The sequence below is a fragment of the Anser anser genome (assembly GCF_964211835.1).
Source record: "Anser anser genome assembly, chromosome: 2".
NCBI lineage: Eukaryota > Metazoa > Chordata > Aves > Anseriformes > Anatidae > Anser > Anser anser.
Genome location: NC_139721.1, coordinates 133,615,184 through 133,638,555, shown reverse-complemented (window position 1 = coordinate 133,638,555; position 23,372 = coordinate 133,615,184). Strand labels below are relative to the sequence as shown.

General features: G+C 40.2%; 1 protein-coding gene across 2 annotated transcripts; it reads left to right on the top strand.

Annotated features, from left to right (window-relative positions):
- The first annotated feature begins 1,810 nt into the window (after nucleotides 1-1,810).
- TMEM106B (transmembrane protein 106B) lies at nucleotides 1,811-19,619 on the top strand. Of its 2 annotated transcripts, none has more exons than XM_083824574.1 (8): nucleotides 1,811-2,180; nucleotides 5,279-5,500; nucleotides 7,619-7,682; nucleotides 8,996-9,155; nucleotides 9,930-10,070; nucleotides 10,157-10,206; nucleotides 13,850-13,903; nucleotides 14,695-19,619. In XM_083824574.1, the coding sequence occupies exons 2-8, from the start codon at nucleotides 5,281-5,283 to the stop codon at nucleotides 14,831-14,833; spliced, it is 828 nt and encodes a 275-aa protein (XP_083680700.1). In that variant the 5' UTR covers nucleotides 1,811-2,180; nucleotides 5,279-5,280; the 3' UTR covers nucleotides 14,834-19,619. The 2 variants fall into 2 exon arrangements, with proteins under 2 accessions (XP_083680700.1, XP_083680701.1); XM_083824575.1 differs by lacking the exon at nucleotides 1,811-2,180 and adding an exon at nucleotides 2,765-3,144.
- Nucleotides 19,620-23,372: the final 3,753 nt, after the last annotated feature.

Genomic DNA, 23,372 nt, shown 5'->3' with positions numbered 1-23,372 from the left:
TCTGCATGCTACTTCAAATTCACCAGGAGTATTCCTCCCGAATAAATTTGTACTGAGAGAACTTTTCAGACTGAATAATTTGAGTAATCTGAACTTGGTGTGACCATTCCAAAAACCTTTTTGTTAGACTTTTTCTTCATGTCCCTTGTAGGATAATGATTCAGGTCAATGTGCCTGACTGCCATTATTACTTAAAACTATTCAAAAGGCAAACACTAAGTGTTCTCACTTTCTGTTGGAACAGCTGGCAACTATGACAGTGTTTATGCTCCTTGGGACAATATAAAGCTGAGACAGAACCAAAAGCCAAGAGCCCACGAAGACAACAGCCAGGCCTACAAATTCACATCATTTGGCACTTGCTGCTGAACATGCCATGTTCATATATCGGCCCCGAACATGCCAGGGTTCTGTTCAAAGTTTCTTACACATTATTTTATAGTTAGGAACCCACAAAATACCATGGTCAACCATGCTGCACTGGCAGCTTTGTGTGGGCACCTCAGAAATCTTGAACAGTGATGGGCCAAAGTCTTGGATGAAGGTCTAACAAGAAGGACAAGAACTGTGCCAGCTCTTGCCCCCTGCTTGCAGGATCTCAACCATGCCTGGCTATAGAAGTAGAGTCACCACTAAGCAGCATGCAGGCCTCTCCTTTACTTGAACTGGCAAACCAGGGGTAAGGACAATTGCTGGATGTGACCTCTTAAACTCCCAGAAGACACCAGAAAGTTCCAAGGATAAAAGGAATAAATGGAATGGCATTGGCCCAGGTCAAGAAACATGCAGACCACTTTTTTTCTGAGTGCATATTTGTGCAGGTGAGGGTTATCTTTTTGCTTATCATTTCCTGGACACAGAGCGAGGTGTGAGCTCTGCCAGAAGGGCTCACACCTGCAGCAGCTCTGGGTTGATGCTGGAGGCCGTGTGTCACCTCCCAGCATCTGAAGCAGCCTGTCCTGGCTTCATGCCCACCCCATGCTGTCACAATGACCTTGCTTCCTTATCACATCCCTTGAAACCTGCCCCATGCTTGCCCTTGGACTTCATGTGGTTTCCTCCAGGCCCTCTGCTCCTCAGTGGCCCGATTCATTTCAGCAGTAGGACCACGGCTCCTGAGCTGGGCCAAGCTCCTCTGGCCCTCCATCTCCTTCATTCCCAGCTGCGTCCCCTCTGTGCAGCCTCTTGTCCCTTGGCTGCCCTGCATCCCCACAAGTGATCTCCTTATGTCACCACAGACACTCGGTAACCACATCATGGACCAGATACTGACACACAAAGGACAGCAACAACCTCGCGTTCATTCAGTTTCAATATACTTTATTTATTTTGCTCTGGCAAAATGCTCAGAGCACATGTCACCGCTCATGCCCTGAATAAACGTTGGTTGTGCAAGAACTTGCAAAATGTGACGTGAGTTATAAAACCAAATTGCAGCCCCTGACAGTGGCGTTGTGCCTCATTTCCTACCACCTTTTTTTTTTTTTTTTTTTCTTTCTGACCTGTCAGAGCTTTCCTTGCTCTAGCTTCTAATTTCCCCAGGAGCACAGTGCGGTAACTTACTTCCACTAGAGCTGATCAAACAAGGAACAGAAAATAATGATGCTGGCTATTAAGATACCACCATGATCAGCTGGGGAAAGAAAAATAACCGCTTTTTTTTTTTCTTTTTCCTGAGATGAAAGCAACGCAGAGCTTATGTGGAGGAGGGGACATGTTCAACCGAAGGCAGGGCAGGGAACTGCTCTTGGAAGTTAGGAAACCCGTTCTGCCCTCCACTTGGAGGAGGGACCGGGCCAGTTCCTTTTATCCTTGTCATTTATCCTTGCTTCCACTTCCAACGCTTTTCCCCCATCTTGGGTTGCTCCGGGAACAGCCCGGCCCCGCGGCGCGCCCCATTTTGTGGTGCGGCAGCAGCAGGCCCGGGGGCTGCTTCGAGCAGCCCCGAGCCCCGTGAAGAAGCGATCCAGACACCCCGCCGACGAGCGGGGAAGACGACACCCCGCAGCGGGGCCACCCCCAGCGGGCAGCGGCCCCCCGGCAGCCCGGGCTCCCCCCCAGCAGGCCCGGCCCTCGCGAACAACGGCGGCGCCGCCCCCTGCGCCTGCGCTCCAGGCTCAGCGCCGGGGCCGCTGCTGCGTCGTGCCCGGAGCCCACGGCCCGGCCCGGCCCGGCCGCAGGTGGGGCCGGGGGGAGCCGCGGGGCAGCGGCGGGGCCTGCGGGGGGAGCCGGGCCGAGGGCGGCGGCGGGGCCCTGAGGGGTCGGGCCGGGCCGGGGCGGGGCGGGGGGGGGGGCGCGTTTGGCGGCGGGGCCGGGCTGGCCCAGCTCGGGCGGGGGTCGCCGTGGTCCTCGCCCGCTGGGGACCTCGGTGTGTTTGTGCGAACAGCCCGATGTGTGCGTGTGGGGGTCCCTGGGGGGGAATGCGGGGGCGTCGGCAGCGTCCTGAGTTGTTTGTTAATTTGGGGAGCGCCAGCCTTCCCGGGCAGGTGGGGGGAGGTGTGTTCGTGAAGAGCAGGTTCGGGTCGCACGTCGCGGGACCTTTCTGCCCCAGCGGGGCAGGTTTGGGGCTGCCAGGTCAGGGCTGTGCCTGCCTCCTGCCGCTGTTTTGGAGCAGCCCGCCGCGCCGGTGGTCAGCCACAGCTGGCAGCCGGCAGGAGGTTGCCGGGCCTAAAAGCCGTGTGTTATTTTCAGAAATGAAGTAGGTCTTTAATCTCAAGTTTATATATGTGCAAAGAAGTTAGAATGGCACCCCACCTGTTTATTTGGAAAAGTATGGCAGTTTAGTTAAAGTCTACAAATTTTTCCCCAAGTTCATAAACAAAAAGTGGTTTTCATAAGTTTCGCGTGTGACTCAGGATGTGGTTGTTTTCTATTCTTAGCACATTATTTGGGTTTTGTTTCATTGTGTTCTGTCGTACCGGAGTGACAGAGCACTCTGAAGGGAGCAGCCTTAAACAAAACTGCCTTATCTCAACGTTTTCTTACAACATTTTCTTTCTCCCTAACAAACTGAATTCAAGGAAACTCTAGACGAGTTCAGGGAGCCTGGAGCATGAATATCAGTTACAAGTGAGAGGCTGGGGCAAAGCACAGCTGTAAAGAAAGTTGGGCTTGAGGTTGTGGTGTTGAGATGGAGGCTCTCAGGTACAAAGACGTTCTCAGAACTACTGCTATTCAGCACGGAAGCACTGGGTGAAAGACCAAGGTGTTTTTAAGCATTGGTCAGCTGTAGCAGTGGTGAAGGAACATGCTGGAGGAACACGTTTCTTTGGGAGGTTATCATCTGTTTTCTCATTTGTAAGCTGGGGCACATGTCTTCTAAGTTTCTGATGGTAGGAAAACACTATGAAATTCTAATTATTGAAACTCAGGTACACTTGACATTGGGGGATACATCTGCACTACGCTTTTAATTCAAATCAAGGGTGTGAAATGAATTTGCAGTTATCCTCGCTTGCTGCACTTTGGTTCACATCACAGTGTGATCAGAAAGTGTCTGAACACTTCATTTTGGAAGAAGCTAAAACTGGAAGATGTGCTTCAGTTGCACGTGGGTGTTCAGTCTCAGCTAGAGGTGGGATGAAATAAAACCCGCAAAATCAAGCATAGTGTGGATGTTGGATCCTCAATAACTATTTATTTCTGGAGTTGCTTTTATTGCTCTGTATTTACTCTTACTGTTGATGTAGCCTGAGTCTACCAGCAGTAGAGCAGGTAAATTGAGTGTGGTTGTAATGCAACAGGGCTAGGGACTGATCCCAAAGCTTTCAGACCTGTCAATGTGATGGCTGTAGCCTAAGCTGCAAGACTTGAGTTCTGTAGCTTAAAGGCTGCAGGTAAGCTACAGGGACAACAGTAAGCAAAAACCATGCGTGGAATAAATTTCAACTGCTTTTTCAGGAAACTTTTCTTCAATAGCTTCAATTTTCAATTCAGTAATTTCCATTATTGAATGACACCCAAACTGGAATGTTTCAAAATTGCTGTAGCAACATGAGTAGAAGTAGTTTTCCTTCCCATAAGGGTTTTATTACTTAAATGAATAAAATAACACTGTGTTTGCTGAAACAGTAACTGGGACTTGCCAGCAATAGTTGAATTATGTTTTCCCTCCTACATTTGCTTTGCCTTTGTGGCATTAAGATGAATACATGTTGTGCTTGTGTTACCATCAGCATATTTCAGATCTTCCTGTTTTCTCTGGAGTGGTTGGTTTAAAATATTCTGGCTTGCATTGGTTCCTTAATCTTCCTCCTCATGCTTCCTTTCTTGGTGGATGAGTGTGATCATTACTAGCAACCTCACTTAAACATTCCATTTACAGTAGGAAAACTGCATGAGTTTTGCATACTCATTCTCAAATCCCCCTGTTCCCTGAGAAGCTAGCGAATTGTGTGGTTAGGGCCTCTATGGTGGGTAACTAGAAGGTGTTATGGGGTTAAGCTGAACAACTGATTGCCAAGGCTCAACAGATCTTTTTTTTCTTTTTAACTTTGAATTGTTCCACACCTGTTGCAAACTAGGAAGGCTGCCACTTGTATCACTTCCTTGTGGCTTTTGGTTTTCAGTGTTTCATGGTTGTTTCGGTGGCTTTGCTGAAAAGCTACGCTCATGAGGAAAATGTAACATTTGCAGAGATAACAAAAACGGTTTTGTGACTAATGTTTTTAACAAGTTTTTATAAACGCTACATATTGCCTGCATTTACATTTAAGTAGCTCTCATTTTTTCCTAGCTTTTACTGCGAAACAATCCTCTTTTGGGTTAAAAAGAATCATCACTTTAAACACCTCAAGTTCCGTATTTCTAATTTGGAAATTACTGGCTGATCCTGTGTTCTCAAAACAAGTTCAGTCCAAAAAACTTAGTAGAATTGGGCCCGTAGTGTGTGCAGAATCCACTGAACATCGTGAACTTGGTTTCTAGAGCACGTTAAGTCCCGAATATTTTATGCAGAGGTCAATGTATTCTGTGCCAGTTTGTCCAGCGCTACTCGAGTGTTGCAACCTGTTGGCAGCAGCTGTGTTGTTCTGCCTTGGAAGCCTCTCGTCAGTCCTCCTTTAACCTGTGCGTGTCAGAGGGCCTGAACAGGTCTCTCTTGCAGTTCAGATTCGTAGTTGGGGACTGACTCCAGCTTGATTGGGCCTTTATGCTTTGCAAATCTTAAGGTACCTGACTAGTGACCGTAGACTTACAGCTGCTTGATGTGGAGGAATAAATTGCAAGCCATGTTTGAATTGTTCTCTGTGGAAAAACTTTCTTCTGCCTTTTATTTTAGACATGGGAAAATCTCTTTCTCATCTACCGATGCATACGTGTAAGGAGGATGGCTACGATGGAGGTACAGTGTCGGATAATATGAGGAACGGGTTAGTTCACTCAGAACTGCACAACGAGGATGGCAGATGTGGGGACGTGTCGCAGTTTCCCTACGTGGAATTCACAGGAAGGGACAGTGTCACTTGTCCTACCTGCCAGGGAACGGGAAGGATTCCACGAGGTAAGCTTTCTTTGTTTTGTTTTGTGTTTTTTTTTTTTAAGCCCCTAAATTTACCTCAGAAATACGTGCAGTGGTAACTGTTATAAGCCCTAGCACATAATTCTCCTAGTGAAGATATTTTAAAATTGTTTTTACGTTTTAGCACTAAGCATTTGATTGTTATTGCACTGTATGAATGAAATGGATATTTAATCAACATTGACTGTTACCTGATAGCTCTTTTCTGTCTTTGCAATCCAGCGTGCCTTGCTTCTCAGTTTTAAAGTCACGTGTAAGCCTAGTTCTTGCAGGTGGAAGTTGCAAACCTTCTACTTTTGAGACATTTTAATACATCCTTTTTAACTACCAGTTTTGAACCATTTGAAGCAATATGCAACTTCACAAAAATAGCTGCAAAAGTAGGCAATGTTTAAATATCCCTAGGCATGGGGAGTGAAAGAGTGCAGGCCTGTGTAAATGAAAGTTGTTCGCATATTTTGACTTAGAGCTTTTTTTAAAAGAAAAATAAAAACCACAAAATTTGTAAGGAGCACTGTCCCCTTACCCCTCCCTTGCTTCCTGGTTGTATTGGCATTAGGGAGGCAGGCCGATGGAAGTAAGAGCTTCATAACTCTTAGAGTTTTAAAATAACAAGCACCGCTTCTGAAAACAGGTGGGTGAGTGTGCATAGGGAGGTGCAGTTAATAGTACTCAGCTCTCCTTATTAGATCATGCTGTGGACATTGATTATGGTTGGACGAGAATCACTTGTTTACATAAAGCTATATATTGAATACCAAATTCCAGAAATGTTTGTTTGAAAAATACAATTCTGAAACATCATGTGCTTCTGCAGAATGACAGTATGTCTGGGATGTCCCTTGTCTTTCTGTTGCTGAAAAAGAATACTTTGAAAGTATCACACATGGATTAAAGTATACACATGGATTTTAAACAAAAATGCTGAGATGTCAGGGTTTTCAGCATTTAAGCAAATGGTTTGACAGATAAACCCTGTACATGCCAAACGTCATCCAGAGCTGTAACTTACATTAAGCCACTTTTTCAGGTTGTTTGGAAAAGCCATGTCTGTAGGGGGGTGGTGTGCAAGGTACTGATTTTTTTTTTTTCTAAGGGTATGGGGAAAATTGAAAACTTGGTGTGTACCAGTGAGAAAGTGTGTGTACGATTTTTTAATTATTCCTAAGTAGTTAATAATAAAAATAATGTTTGGGGTTTTTGAGGGGAGAGGGGGAAATTAAGGGTTGACTGGATGGCTGCATGACTAGCAGGGAAGACCACAACATGTGCTATGATGTCTAAACTGTATAATAACCATAGGAAATTGCATTTTGGTGCTTGGACAGCTTTAGGTTTTCAGTATAACGTAGTTGAGATGAAACTATGTTTTAAATTGGTAGGGCTTTTTCTGAGGTTAATGTTACATACTAGTACATGCTCAGCATGCTTTGCGCAGCTTAGCAATTCAACTTGGATTCACTTCAGCATGATCGATTGGCTAAGCGATAGCACTGACCAAATTCGGCATTTGACTTAAAATGCAAACCAGACTTGCTCTTGAGGCTTCTGTGTTGTTGTGTGGGTGAATCTCAATTCCAACTGCTTGTATAGCAAATCGAAAAAGATACAAAGACAGGTGTAGTCCGTGTATTTTCAGTAGCTCCTTGGTGTTTACACTCTTTGTTTCTGCCATTAAGATATCCGCCTCCTAAAAACACTGGCTGGTGGGGTGTCTTGTTGCTTGGAGAAATTCCAGTGGGCGCTTCTTCGGCTTCCAGGTTACTGCAGTTCAGTCCCGTGAGAAAGAGTTGCATGTACCAGTGATTCCCAGAATGCGGCCTGGGCACAGCTCGTGTTGCAGAAGTCACCCAAATCCATTTGTGCATGTGTTTTTAAACAAACCTGACTCCCTGACTTCCTGAGGAGGAGATGCACAACGCCTTCTGGATCAGTTCTGACTGCCTGAGCTTCTTTCTGAATGTTGAATATTACTGGAATTTCAATGTTCATCTTTATTATTTGATGCTGTAAAGTTGTGAAGGCCACTCTTTATTTGAAGTAACTTCAAAAGTAATTATTCTTTGTGTTTAAGTTCTGAAAGGGTGTTTTTATTTCTAGGGCAGGAAAACCAGCTGGTAGCATTAATTCCATACAGTGATCAGAGACTGAGGCCAAGAAGAACGTAAGTTGATATTTGTGATATGTGAATCTACAGTTATTTCTTCTCTTCTAGTTAAAATTGCTCAGTTTAAATGAGGTAGTGTTAAGAGGATTCAAGCAAAATCACTGGAATGTTTTCTTGCATTCAGTATTGAAGGAACCCTGCTTATGAGTAATATGAACCTTTACCTCTAACTCTTGGAGGGTTATTTATTAAGGTGTGCACGCTCCCATCATGCTGTGTCTTATAAAGTTAGTAATACTGCATGGTCACTTCATGTAGGTAGTTATCTAACTATCTACAGTAATTATGCAACCACTTATCAAGCTTTATAGCATCTTAATTGATCTAAGAAGATACACCTTCACTATTAAAGTTTAAATTAGAGTAAAGGGATTAATTTCTTTGGGCTACTGCTACAAAATAAATCACCTAGAAATTCACTTGAAAAGCTCTGAGCTGCTAGCAGAATAAATAAACTTATCACTGTGATATAGCATATTTTTAAAATATGTATATTTTTCTAGGATCTACTCAAAGGTTTAAGTACATTGTTAAGTAATTGTTCTCACATGCATTTTCTAAATTTTTGGATGTTTCTGTGGTAAACAGAAATGAGTGAGAGGAAGAAAAATACAACTTCACAAAATGCTATCTTAGATATCCCGGATCATAGATTTGATGTAATAGTAATCCAAATTTGAGAAATACTCCCCTAATGTTCTGATTTTGAGAAAACCGCAGCTGCCATAGAACCTTTTATTTGTATACTTTGTTATCGAAACTCCTTTCCCTCTTTTATGTTAGGTTAACTGCAGATTTGCAGTTCCTTAGCAGGGATCTAAACAAGTTCCTAACACTTTCCCAGAAAGTCTTTTATGACAAAGAATCCCATGTAAGGCATAAGCTTTATTCTTGTTTCTGGGTGTGTTGTGGTACAAGCACAATATACTGAAGAATCCCGCACAATGTCAAAAGTTCTACTGTAAGTTAATTTTAAAGACTTAAAGTGCTTATTTCTTAAAGCATGTGAATATTTTCCTCTTCCATTTACTACTTTAAATGGTGAATGTTGGGATAACCATGTGTTTTGGAACTTGTTTTCTGATATATATATATGTATACAAGAGTGTGATCTCTATTTGTGACATAGACATGAAGTGCAGCACAGTCCTTCTTCCCCCTGAAACTAATGGAAGCTGGAAATAGGCTGAGTTGGTTATATTAACCAGTCATGCTTCTTATCACTTAAGTGAGAAGAGTGGTGCATTATTTTCTTTTAATATGCTTCAGCTCTGAAATGTCTTTTTTTTTTTTTTTTTTTTAATCTCCAGAAAACTCTACGTGACTGCTTCTGTTATTGTATGTCTACTTCTTTCTGGGCTGGCTGTATTCTTCTTGTTTCCTCGCTCAATTGACGTTGAATACATTGGTGTGAAGTCAGTGTATGTCACTTATGAAGAGGGTAGACGTATAATATATTTAAATATTACGGTAAGACTGTCTATCTGTTTGGGTGTTTGTAATATATGCAACAGGAGAAGCTACTGCAGCAGTTTATTATATGTAGGAATTGTGGGCTAACTGGTGAGCTTAGTGTCTTAGGAAATACCAGCAGATACAAAAAGCAGTTCGAAAAATGTAGCTGGACTTGCTGTGGCTGGTTCCTGTAGCTAGAGTTGTAGGCTACTATTGGATCTTCCCTTTTCATGGAAAAGGTGACTTTGGAATGCTTTACATTGTTTGGGGAATATGAGTGAAATGTAGAGCGTGTAGTGCATGCAGGAATGTTATTGAATACCTGCTTAGCATAAAACTTCAAGGAGTTCTTTCCACATGCCTCTTGATTATTTTTTGGTAATGCAGTGAATACAGGATTGCCAAAAGACTTGTGGAGTTCCTCATGAGCGTCTTTAAATGAAATAAAGTAGTAATGGGAGGAAAGAGTCCTGGAATAGTTAAATTTCATGGAAGGAATAACTGAGGATAGGAAGAAATGGTCAGTATTTCTAGTGGAGAGTGGTCACAAATGGTGTTGTGCAGAATTTGGTGCTGCTCAGTATATTCAAACACCCCTGAAAAAGGGGTTGAGTGGTGGTTCCCCTCCATCTCACCCCAAGAAAATCCCCAAAGGCAGGAAAGTATACTTGCATAATTTCAGGTATTTTTGTCTCAAACACAAATTAAAAAATGTATGTTCATCTAGATACACAGAATGGTTAGTTCTTAAAGGCTTTTGTTGTTTGTTTTTTTTTTTCTTTCCTCCAGAACACACTAAATATAACGAACAACAACTATTACTCTGTTGAAGTAGCAAACATCACAGCCCAAGTTCAGTTTTCAAAAACAGTTATTGGCAAAGCACGGCTAAACAACATCACCAACATCGGTCCTCTGGATATGAAGCAGGTAAATGGGAAAGGCTTTTGAAGTTGAATGTATGTTAATCTTCATATTTAAATCTGCTCAGTTGTTTTTTGTTGCCTTTTTTTTAGATTGACTATATGGTGCCCACGGTCATACAGGATGAAATGAGCTACATGTTGTAAGTGTACCAGCCTCTAAATACTTGCCTGTGTCTTGATAAAAAATAATTAAGGTGCTTTTGAAAAAACAGCTGAAATATATTTGCAGAGATGGTGTGGCATTCTTTGTATGAGTTTAACAGTACTGCAAAATACTTAAACCATATTCCTTTCAGTGGTTTCATATAGTGGCTTGCTGTACCTGGCTCTCAGCACTTTGAGTGGTGTCTGTATTCCCAACGGTTTAGGCTTTGGCAATAGCTAGGAACAGCTACTTTAGGGTGTGGAAGTGCATATGTGTTTCTTTGATACATTCCCTAATAAGTTTCCAGTAAATTTTTGTGGAGGTAGAGGAAGTTAGCCTCTAATTTGTATGGAATTAAATACTAGCTTATATTTTTGCTCTTCAGACCATGTGTATACAGTCATAACCAGTGTTTACAGCATATACTTAAAGTCTCAGCTGTTTTGTTCATAGCTTCAGAAAGTTTATTTGACCAAGGGCTCAGTATATTTTGGTAACAAAACCAAGCGTTAATTCTCTTATGCTCAAATTAACTCTTTCTGTTCACTCTGAACTCTTAACGCTTGAGACTTCAGGTCTGTGTGCAGTTCGAGTGGATGGCATCCCCTTTGGTGTGAGAGAGAGCCTTACAGCTTCAAGGACTTTGAATAAGTTGAGACAGGTGTGAAATAGCAAATTGGCCACTAACTTCAAATAAGTAGTGTTGTACTTCTGTCACCACTTAAAGGCATATAAGTTAGCTTTGTGTAAACAGTGAATCCCATGAATCTACTCACCCTCTGGATACCTGAAGAATAAATATGGCTTTCATAGAACTTGTGCTGATACTTACCAAGTTGTGTTTTTTGACTCCTGGTACAATGATGCATTGAAACTTTTTCCATGGTCTGTATTGTTGCCTCAGCTTCAGTAATGCTGTGAGAGTCTGTTGCCAACAATTGCTGAAACTTAATTTCAAGCTAGTCCTTAGATAAACCTGGGTGACTTTGGATGTGTGGAGAGATGTGGACAGGCAACAACTGTTGTGCGTGTGATCTGAACTAAATGGATTTCAGGCCATTCTGCAGCTTGACAGCTGCAACCTCAGCAATAGTGTGGAACAATGCTATGCTTGCTGCTTCGGCTTAGAGGTGAATCAGGCTGTCTTGGAGTGGAAGCAGAGAAGCTACTGTGTGTCTGTGCCTGTAATCCGTAATGTGGGCTTTGCTTCCTTCAGGACAGCAGGTGTTTGTGAATGTTGCTGGAAAAGCAGACGAATACGTAACCTGCACACATAAGAAAATGCTGCTTGCTTCAGTGAAGTGGTGCTAAACATAGACTGTAACTGGTAATAAAGACCCGTAAAAGCAGGGAAGTTTGGGTCAGCTAAGGATCTAAGTACTCGTACAGGCTGATACAGTGAGGTCCTAGTACATGTCAGTAGCAGTCATTAGCTAAGTTGTGATGTGTTTATAATGCATTAAGAGCCACATGCACAATGGTTTTAGTTGTTTATTTTTTCCAGATTTTCTGCATGGTAAACACTTGGTCTTAGTTAATTGTCACCAGGTCTGGGAGGTTATTGTTGATGAGCTTCGGCTCTTTCTCTGTACTGCAAGTCTCAAAAGCCTGGATTCCCTGTTCAGAACAACCCAGGGCACAGCCAGTGAGCCTCCTTAGTTTAAGCACCAAGCCAGTGTAGTTTCAGCAGATCTTAGCAGGGTTTTGTATTTGTTATTTTTCTTTTCTTTTTTTTTTTTTCTTCCCCTGATTCTAATATTAAACTTACCAGGAAAGGCCTGGGATAATCTTTGTACAACCTGCAATACTCTCTGTATTACAGTGAATCACAATATTGTAGGCATTTTGATGTTTCTCCATCTAGTCAGTTTAGATCTTGGGTTAGGCATAACTAAAGAGTTACTTTGATTCTAGAGAGCAGGCTTCCTGTAAAATCAGCTTAGGTCAAGTAACCTTTGAGATACTGAAGTGTTATCTGGATTCAGCAGACCTGTGTGATGAAATCATCGTCCTACAGGGTATTTCCACCTGTTTATTTGGAGAAGGTTGGATTTATGCAGTTTACCTTCAATGTACTTTCCTAGCTACCGTTTTGTGCTGTGTAGTTTTGTGGTGGTAGTGTGTGTGTTTTGTTTTTTGTTTTATTTTTTTTAAAAAGGCTTTTTTCCAAATAATCAGGGCTTAAAAAGCAGTAGGTTGGTATTATACCTCTCTGCTTGCTTGCCAATAAAATAGTGCTTGGATACAAGATGGCTTTATATTACAGAATCATAGAATAGAATCATAGAATCATTAAGGTTGGAAAAGACCTCCAAGATCATCTGGTCCAACCATCCTCCTACTACCAATGTCACCCACTAAACCATGTCCATAAGCACCAGGTCCAACGTTTCCTTAAACACCCAAGGGACTCCATCACCTCCCCAGGCAACCCGTTCCAATGCCTGACTGCTCTTTCTGAGAAGAGATGTCTCCCAGTTTCCAACCTGAAAATTTCCAGGGACCTTTTGCATGTGAGGCGAACATGATAACCATTATGTTACAGGTTGTCTGTATTTTGGATTAGAAAACTACATTAACTGAGAATATCTGGCAGTATGGTCCAGCTAAATCCTGTTTCAAGCCTAGCAGTAAAAAAAAAAAAAAGTCAAAATATTTGTCATTTCTGGAGATACCAATATAAAACAACTTCTAATAAAAGAACTGTTCAGTTTGTATTTTCATATAATCTGTATCACCTGTGTTTGTTCATTGTTTCATATTTCATTCTATATTTATTTGTGCTGGGGAAAAGAATGACAATTGCAAGTAAATATTGTGAGTGGCTGTCATACAATCTTGTTGCATTGATCGCATGCCTTTCATTCCTGAGCTGATAAATCTGTGATCAAGAGCAACTCATTGCTCTGTGGATGAGGGGAGGGAGGGGTAGTCGCTTATGTAGCGCACTGTATAACAGGTATGTAGGTGTCTCTCAGAAAATGTAAGTCTGTAAGTTTGTCTCACAAGAAAACAATAATTGATTTTGCAATCTCTGGGGACTGGTTAAAGGTCATTTTGCGTAATACAGAAGTGAATCGGTGCAAAAATACCGGGGCTTTCCTAAGTTCTTGATATTTCTGGAGCAAGCATACTAAGGCTTCTTGATAGAAATTGCTGATCTTACACAACAGGATGCTGAAGCTAGCATAACTGTGATCTTTTGTGGTAAATTTTCCTTTCTATAGTTAAATTTGATAACTCAAAGTGAAATCACAGCAAATTATGCCTACATGCCCTTATAGTAGAATTCTTCACCAGTGAAGGCGTGTTGTGATGTAGTTCTTGAGATTAACTTCTGAAAGATGGAACAAGTGTTGTTTCACGGGATGTTTTTGTTGGGAATTGTTACATGTAAGCAAGCGTGTGTGTATATGCTTTATGTGAAAGCAAGTCTGTATATAAATAGACTTGGACTGAGTATACACTCCTAGGCAGTTGTTTTTCAACAAGTGTTTTGGTTGCTATTATTAGCAACTCTGCAGGCTGTAAATATACAGGTAGCAGAATTTCCGGATGAAGCAACAATTCTTGCCTTTTAGATAACTGTCTAGAAAAGTTGATGCAAATCTAATAGCTCTCTTTCTTTTTTTTTGCAGTGACTTCTGTACTTTAGCATCTATCAAAGTGCATAACATAGTAGTGATGATGCAGTAAGTATGGAAACTTCCTTTTTGTCGGAAACAACCTTAGAAGCCATGTAGTCCTCATTGAAATATTACTCAGAAGCATTTAATTGTGGTGTTTGTATCTTAGATAAAATGAAATCAACTTACTTTCTAGTGTAGTAGCCTCATAGTTCTTGAAACTGAGCTGCGTAAAGACGTTTTCTTTTGACAAATTCTGGTAAAGTAATGATACTTGAATAGTTCCAACTATTATTACTGTATCTGCTCTGCAGTTGGGCTGTGGCCATGGAGCAACTAAGGTCTCAAATATTTTGAAATGAACTTATGTGTATCAGCTGCTGTTCAAAAAGTGCTGAGAACCTTATGACCTTGAGGCAGTCACACGCTTTTGTGTGACTTTTGTGTGACTCTGTCAGAGTCCACTTTTTGTGTCAGATTGCATAAATAGCAGCCTGGCTTTTTGGGGGTGGACGGATGGTATGTAAACCAACCGTTGCGTAGCTTCTGTAATCATTTCTGTTCCCCTTCCAAAACACAGTATTAATGAGTAAACCTTGGCTTTATAATCTTTAGGAAAAAAAAAAAGTCTTTGCTCAGCGGACCAAATTTTTCCCATGGGAATAATCTGTAGGTAGTGTAAACTGGTATTGATTTTTTTATTGTTATTTTATTTAAAACTTTGTTCTTACTGTTATGTATTTTGTCCTAAAACTAGCTCCTTAAAAACCCTAGTAACTTAAAAACACTGGTTTTTCGCGTAGGGAACTTCAAAGCCTCTTACAAAACAAATGTCTCTTCTGTTTTGTGTTTTCAAGAGTGACAGTGACAACCTCTTACTTCGGCCACTCTGAGCAAATATCCCAAGAGAGATACCAGTATGTGGACTGTGGAGGAAACACAACCTACCAGCTGGGCCAGTCAGAATATTTAAATGTACTTCAGCCTCCACAGTAAAAGCACCTGTTAGTTAGTGTGGAATGACTGCTCTTGATGCTTGCAGAGATCCTTTAAATAGGACTGGTACTAAGTAAAGGTGAGAGTATGTGCATGTAACGCATAGCGAACCTGGTGGCCTGTTCACTTGAAATGCAAGGAGGGAAAAGGTGCAAAATGTATATAGATGCACTTGTTAAATGTTGTGTTTTCCCCTTCTGTTTGCTTTCTGTTACTGTAAACACTTCTGTCAAGTTCTGTGGTTGGATGGGGAGGGGAAATTACAAATTCTTGAACTGAATTGGGACCTTTCCTTACAGTGTGGTACATCAACTTAGAGTAACCGTGTGTGTTTCTGTCTGTTTAGGTGAAATGTGTCACTATTGAGCATTTTAGAAAAATTGGTACTCATAAATTTTAAGTTTATACTTTAGTTCTTGATATTTGACTCTTGAAATTTACAGTATAACTACTTAAGTAACAAGATTGCTTTGAGGTATCTGAGTGTGAAACTAGTATTAGTGGCAATAGTTCTTTGTTTTGGGATTCTACTTTTCATTTGCTATACTTGATTAGAGGTGACATGCAGTCTGTGAAAGCCAGGAAAGCACTCATGGATGACGCTATACTTGAAAGTGCAACTTCTAGAATCTGGCATCTTTTCTTTCATATTTTCCCCCTGCTACCTCTGTGATGTTATAAGGAGAATGTATGTTGTTAGGTTTAAAGTAAGGTTAAAAAAAAAAAATCCCCCAGAATCACTACTGACAAAGGAAAAATTCAAAACTGTGGAAAATGAAGGGGTAAGACTTTGGCAGTGTCATTCCCGTTTGTTCTTTTGATTAAACTTTTGAGTACAGCTATTAAAATCAAAATTGTGTAGTTAGGAACTAAGTGGGAAGCTGTTTGAATATGGGTTTGGGCAGCTTGATGTAAATTTTCGGCATTTTTATTGTTTTAATGTACCGTGTACTAAGCTACTTGTCAGTGTTCATACGTTGGGGTATGCGTATTTTGTGCACAGACTCACTCAGTAAGCAATGCAGTAGTTACCTGAATCTCCTGAGCGCTCACAGTTCACAATGGTTATGTAAGTGAGGATAAAGCAACTCCTTCTGTAAGAATAAATGATGATGTAATCATGAGACTGACGTATAACAAAACTATTAAAAAATAATTTCATTGTTAGTTTGCACAATGAGAATTTCCAGGGCTTTCACCAAACACGGTGATTCTAAATTTGAGGTCCAAAGTTGCTTGCCTTCTGAAGGCTGACCATTTGAATGGTTAGGGGCAAAACTTTTTAAATTAACTAGATCAGGATTGTTTTATTTCAGTATTAAATAAGGTGCAGCTGTAAGAAAGTACTATTGAGACCGTTGCATTGTAATAAATTCTAATTTTTTTAAAATAGGTGTTGCGGTTTTTATGCTGCCTATCTCCTGGAAATAAGCTAATTAAAATGAACTAGTAATAAACACTATGGAAAAAGGCTGCTGAGTAACTTCTTGTAACTAATGATGTTTTATGCTTCAGTAATTCAGTAAAGTTATGTGTCTGTTGTCTTTCATCAGCATTCTTTAGGTGTACCTAATTAGGGGTAGAGGTGCTGGGAAACATATCAATTGAGTGAGACTGATTTAAAAGAAAATGAGTAACTGTACAAAAAAAAAATAAAAATCCTCTGAATGCTCTGAGCACTCATCCACAATGTCTTTAAAAAATGTATCTGTATTGGAACCTACACTATCAGTTTCCTATAATTTTTGATTGATGAAGATGTTGGCTTAGGAGAGCTTTGCTGAAATAATCGATGACTTAGTTATGTTCTGAATTTTTTTCTTGTATCTGGGCACTTTAAACATTCTTTATTACAGCTTATGATCATAAGGCAAACTAATTCACAACTGGCTCTCCTAATCTTCCTAGAGCATAGATGAGGTTCTGTCTTGTGTCTGATAAAACGTGCCAAAGCTGGTCTGGTAGTCTGAAAATATAGAGCTGATAACTCAAGACCAGGATAGTGGGGATCTGGCTAGAAGCTGGGAAGTAACATCTACTATGTTGTCTGTCATAGAAAGATTCATTTTTATTGGAGCACGGGGAAAATTCTGTTTTAAACCATGTCATATCTGAAGTCAACCAGTAAGTGATATGATTTTTTTCCTCTATTCGCAAGTATTTAAGCCTCAGGATTGTTGTTTGTTTTTGTTTTCATTTTTAAGTAGAAAGAACAAGAGAAGAACTCTAGGCAGATAAGTTTTGTACCAGTTTAAACCAGTTCAAAGGATAATAGATAATCTAAAATAACTGGAATGGCACAGTGATATAGTTATTTGGTCACACCAGTGAATGCTGCTTGAACATGTGTGTGTTTAGGGATTTTACACTTGTATGTGGTGTTTTGAGACTCCAACTGACATTTGAAAGACTGGCAGACATACCGAGCAAAATGCATACTTAAGTCTGTGGATCTTCCATTGCATAACATGCTTGGTGTTGGCTACTTTAAAATCAAGAATGATGAGTGGAATTATTCTTTCTGTGTATGTGGGGGAAAAATAAAGCTCTTTTTTTTTTCTTACATCTCTTTATCACCTGGGTTATCCAATGGATGTAAACTTTAACACCATTAATTTGTGGTGGGCTTACTGAATAACTAACAGCTCTTACCTAAAAAATAGAGGCAATATAGTAAAAATCCTACTGATGAATCCTCAAATTAAGTTAGTTACAGGAGAATCAAAGGCTTACAATTCTGTGCGTGTTAGTTTGTGCTTGCAAAACATGTCAGCGTGTTATTAACCAAACAAAGCAAGAGTTTGAACTTGACTACTAATTTTAATATAACATCTCTTCAGATAAGCTGATGTGGCATCTGAGTATTCAACTTAGACTTGATTTCTGTGGCTAAGCTTGGAAATACTATGCAAAGGGAGCAAGGCAAGGCAATATTAAATTGCATAACTTTGCAAACAAACAATAAGAGTACATGCAAATGAGAGGCCTATAATAATTTTGTATTTATTTATCTCGGTTGTGTTTTGTTTGCTTGTTTTATTAAACAAAGGCAAGCCTTTTGGTTCACTGTAGACCAATGAGTACAAAGTATAAATTCTTTTGAGAAGGTGAGCTTGAAGAGCCATTGTCTTTTCTGGTTTGTTTTCCCTGTGTGTAAGATGCTTTCTGATGGATTTTTTTCCCTGAAGTGATGAATATTTCATTTGTGAATTCCTCTTAATCTTAAAATACTATCAAATACATATATAGTAGCATTGCATTATTATATTTTAAGGGATTTATTTCTGGTATAATTCCTTTCACTTGAACTCTTCATAGCAATTCCTGAAGCAAACGCTGTTGCACTTCAAAATGGAAGCTCTTAGTTATCTGTTGAAATGGTGGTACAGGTGTTGTACTGCAATGGCACAATCAACAAAACAATGTATTCTGGATACAATAACTACATAAATAAAATGTCAAAATTGTAACAAGGTAAATTAATATGAAATACTTAAATGAGTAAAAAATGTTAGCTATTTGGCCACTCCGCCCTGGAGAACGAAGTTATTTAACATTTTAAATATGATGCTTTAAAAATGAATGAATGGAGCCACCAAATGAACTCGAATATCCAACCATCAAATACCATTTGGAGAGATTAAAAGGGAAACCTTCCTCCTAAGAGGCGTAGTACCTTGTGCTTATTCTTGAATTCCTGATGTAGGAAAGAGCCTGTAGAAGCTCATTCCTAATTTGTTTACCCATCTTGGTATTTAGGGGCCAATTGTTTGCTTCTTAATCTTATGTGAAGGCAAGCATAAGAATCTTTTCCTGTGTGATATGGCTTTGAAGTTCTTAACGCACTTTTGGTTCTTGCATGACCTTGATATTAACGTTGTGGTATATTTTGCAGCCTTATGCTGACAGACTTAAGTACGTGCTTTCTTTGACTTTGTTTCAGATTGTCCCTGAAGTTCTGCAAATGAGTTAATTTCTTCATAGTAGTACATTGCAAACAATACTATGGGCTTTTTTAGTGTGTGCTGTGTAAAGCTAACAATGTAAGTACTCAACCTCTGAGTGCTTGGGTTGAACTTTTAGGGTCTTTAGCCATCTGACTGAAACGTTGTACCCTCATGATGGGAAGGATGGTGCTTGAAGCAGTAGGAGAGGGCTTTCCAAATTCAGAAAATTAGTGTTATTTCTTATTCACCATTTAAGACTTCCTTTTGGGGGGGTGGGTGGAATGTTGGGTTTAGTTGTGGTTTTGCTTCTTTCCCCTCCTCTCTTTCCCCAGTCTGTAGTGGGATATCTGTCTGTTACTAGGCAGTATCTTATAAAATGGGTGAGTTGTTTCAGAGTCAGGCACCTACGTGAATCTTAATGTCAGTGGGACTGGACAGCTAGTTAAGAGATGACCAAGGCTAGCAGTAATACCTCTGAGAACTCAATTTTTCCATTGCTTCTAATAAAATGCCAAAACCCAGCAGTGCTTCCAGGCTTATTATTACTTCTGAAAGCGAAGAATAAATAATATGAGTGCAGCCAATGCACTTCAGTAATGGACTACTGCCACCAGCAGAATGTTTGCAAGTGTTAGCCCTGATCATGCCAAAAATCTCGATTATTTTGGTGACTTTGTATAGGAGGAGGGGAAAAAAAAAAAGGAAAGAAAAACCCAAGCCAAAACCCAACTAAAAACATGCTGGAAACAATCATTTGGATATGTCAAAAACATGTTTTGTCTACTTGAGAAGCCACCTTCCTTTTTGACCTTTAGGTGGGGTTTCTGGTAATGAAGGGGTAGATTGCAGTGCTTCCCTTATAGCTTTTGGCATGGAAACCTGATTTTCTGCCTGTGGGTTGGCCTGTTGGGCAGGGACTGTTCTCCAGAAGGAATCTGTCCAGTTAAAGTCCTGCAGCATAGCGTGAGACTGTCATAAGGGTCTTGCAACATGGGTGAGTGTTTTGTTTGGATACTGAACCTGCTTTTCCTTTGTGTCAGTAGGGATGTTTAATGCCAGACATGCAAGCAGATTAGGGTGCCTAAATATTTTGAGTCTGACCATGAGTGATTTAGTCCTTTTTTGTTTTAAGGAAGCAAACGTAACCACTGTTAACATCCACTGTACAGAGTGTGCATATAATAGCTTGAGATATGTATAGAAATACTAATGAGTGATAACTATTTTTGTAACTTAAGAATTGTAAACTGTTGTTCTTGTAACTGTGTAGCAAACGATCTATCAACTTCAGCATGATAAATAAACACTAAGGGATATTTGGAATGACTTGGACACAAGCTATCTTAATGCAAGTTAACTGGGACAATGGATCTTATTCTTTAGAGGTTCAAAATCTGGATTTAACTTCATTATGGATATTTTGTTCTAGACGGGATTGTTTGAGTTGAAGAATGCTATTAAATTTTCTATTAAAAAAAGCTTGAGTCACGTATCTTTTTTTAAACTGACTTGGTAATATTTTTCTCTTTTCCTTCTTCATCTCCCTATAACTTTTCCCACAAGTGTTCATGAAGTTTCAAAGGTATCATTTCAATTTTTGTAACTGTTGGCATTCTGTGGCGTAACAAATCTGCAATCTACCTTTTTTGATGCTATTTTTTGTTGTGTTAAGTGTATAATAAACTGGAGTATCTTAAAGCAAAGCACCACATGTGAATGAATTACTGTTGTATGACTTTGGACTGCTAAAGTGTCTGGCTCAAAACCCTAGGCTGCTGTGGTGCTGGTTGACTCCAGCAGGCAGATAAGCCTTTCAGCCTGGTTGCTTGTTGACTTCCACTGCTCCCCACAGAGGTGAAGGAGAGAATCAGAAAGCTCATGGGATGAGATAAAGACAGTTTAATAGGTGATGCAAATCTGTGTGTGGAAGCAAACCAAAGTAAGGAATTTATTTCCTGTCAGTAGGCAGATGTTAACATAGGGAAGACATGCACCATAACCTCAGTTGTCCCCCTTCCTTCCCCTTTTACTGAGCTTTTATTGCTGAGTGGGACCTTGTAAGGTATGGAATATCCCTTTGGTCAGTGGGGATCAGCTCTCCTGGCTTTGTGCACTCAGCTTCTTTCCCCTTCCCAGTCTACTTGCTGTAGGGGATGGGGGAGAAGGAGGTGGTGCGATGAAAAAGGAAACCTCAGTGCTGTGTAAGCATTAGCCAAGACTTTTGTGTTGATAACATATCAGTGTTATTAGCACTCTTAGCCACAAACCCAAAACATAACAGCCCTTATGGTGCTAGGAAGAAAATTAACTCCATCCTAGCCAGATTCAGTACCCCTATTTACAATGTTATTTTAAGAACCACCATTGCCTAAAAGCTTTAACCTTTAACAGCTGGTAACAAAGAACATGTCTGTATTTGAAGCATTCATAGCATGTTCTGATGTTACGGGTAATATGTTACAGATATTTTGGAACACTTCAGTGGTTTTCGTTTTTAAATTTGCTCCTCAAGAAGCTTATTTATTGTATGTGAATGCTACATTGGTGATCTGCTTTGACTTTTAACAGCTAACTAATGGGGTCTTAGGCTGTGGTGTTTGGGGGCTGTTGCTATTTACTATTTCCTGTAGTATTTTTCCTTCCTAGAGTTTTCCAAAGTTTCCTGTTTGGGCAAAGCCTCTGCACACTATAAATTGGGGAACAATAAACTTCAATCAGTATCTTACTATGTATAAATAAGAGGTTGAAGATCTGTGAAGAGCTGCTTCTGTCTGTGCTACCTGTCTGGGGACAGGTAGGCAAAAGTGGTGGTGGTGGTGGTGTTTTTGTTTGGTTGATTTTGTTTTGTTTTTCTTCTTTTTTTTTTTTTTAGTGAAAAGTTTTATTTGATCCAAATACTTCAAACTGTATGATTTGGATTCCTCTCCTGTTTTTTTTCCATCCGGAGCAGTTAGGAGAGTACAAAGGTGAGTTCTTACCATGCAAATTTCAAACACCTCTGAAGAATGTGAAGAATATACTGAAAGATGGGAATAGGTAAGCAAATATGAATTAGGACAAGTGTAAAGACCCCCAACTTGCTAGTTTAGAACAAACACTGTAGATTTGGGGGGACATAACCACTGAAAGATCTGACATCTTAAAATAACCTAGTTTGACAGTGACAGAAATCTCTGAATTATTTTGTAGGTTTCCCTGGCTGGCTGTAGATGCTTTCCTTTTATTTCTCAGAATTTCATGTGTCTTTCTATATGACGGTGTAATTGATCCCATACCTGGGATGTTACTCTGCTAATATGCTCACCTGAGAGAGCTTTGGGTACACTAGCGATGAATGACACTAATTGCCTTTGAGTGTGGAAATGATGTATATCTGGCAACTTAAAGAATGTCAGACCACATGTTTAATTTTGCTGGAAGTCTCTTGATGTCAGATGAGGTAAAGATCCCTCTACATCTTTGTTTGGTTGTATTTTTTCTTTTTTTTTTCTTTCTCCAGGAATCCCTGCCTCTTAAGCCTGAGAGCTGGGATGTTTCACTCATGTTTCCTGTGTTATGGGTATCAGGTGCCACACAGTTTAATGAGCTGTCATGGGCGCTGTGGAGCTGACACTGCTCCATAATGGAGCTACTTTTTCATGAGGCAGTGAATTACTTAATACAGCAAAACTAGAACTTGATTAAGGAGCCTCAGCATCGCTGAAATGTAACATTTCACTGCCTACAGTTACGGATATCTGAAAGGTAATGATGGATATCATTCTCAAGAGGTTTTCAGGAAGAAGTAATGCTTTTAGTAGCCTTAGCCACATAGTCGAGGTGGAGAAATAAATGTATTTGCCTTTATCACACCCTTCCTCTGACGGTCATGCGACAATACTGTTGTTTTGATAATGGTAGTTGGTAACATCTAGTAAAACAATAGGTTAAAAACCTACTGAATATGTTTCTCATAGTTTATGGAGGCTTACATTCTACTGGGATATGTATTATTTCTTAAATGTTAAATCTGTCTTAATAAATACTTCTGGTTTTATGAAGGTTAGTGGCTGCTACATGGTGATCCCTTTAAGTGGTTGAATTCACTCACTCAGCTTGTGACCAAATGGTACTTGTAGTGTGTTTAAACAAGTTGACACAATCAGTGTTGTTAAAAGTTAAGAACTATTCCCACACTGACACTGAACTTGTGAATTTTTCATCAAATATGCAAAGAAATATTAAAATTAACCTTAGAAGTCCAACATATTGTTGCAGAATTTAGATTCTAAAACTTGTACCATCTGCAACCGTTTGTTTGCTGCCACTCATGTCCCAGAGATTGGGCAGAGCTGCTATTTCCAAGCCACTTTTAACCTACTGTGTGACTTGGCATGCCTGACTGTCTTGTGAGAAATTTATGAGCAGGAGGGGATTGTGGCTGCCTTGACATCTCTGCCACTCTGTGTGCCAGGATCCAGCCCTTCAGTAGTGGTAAATATTCATGGTGTTCAGGACTGAGATGTTGCCTTGTAGACTTTGGGAGAGCCAGCATTGCTCGTAGAGGCTCCAATTCTTTGGTTTCTGGGAGCAAGTTGAACTGTTGTGTGGAC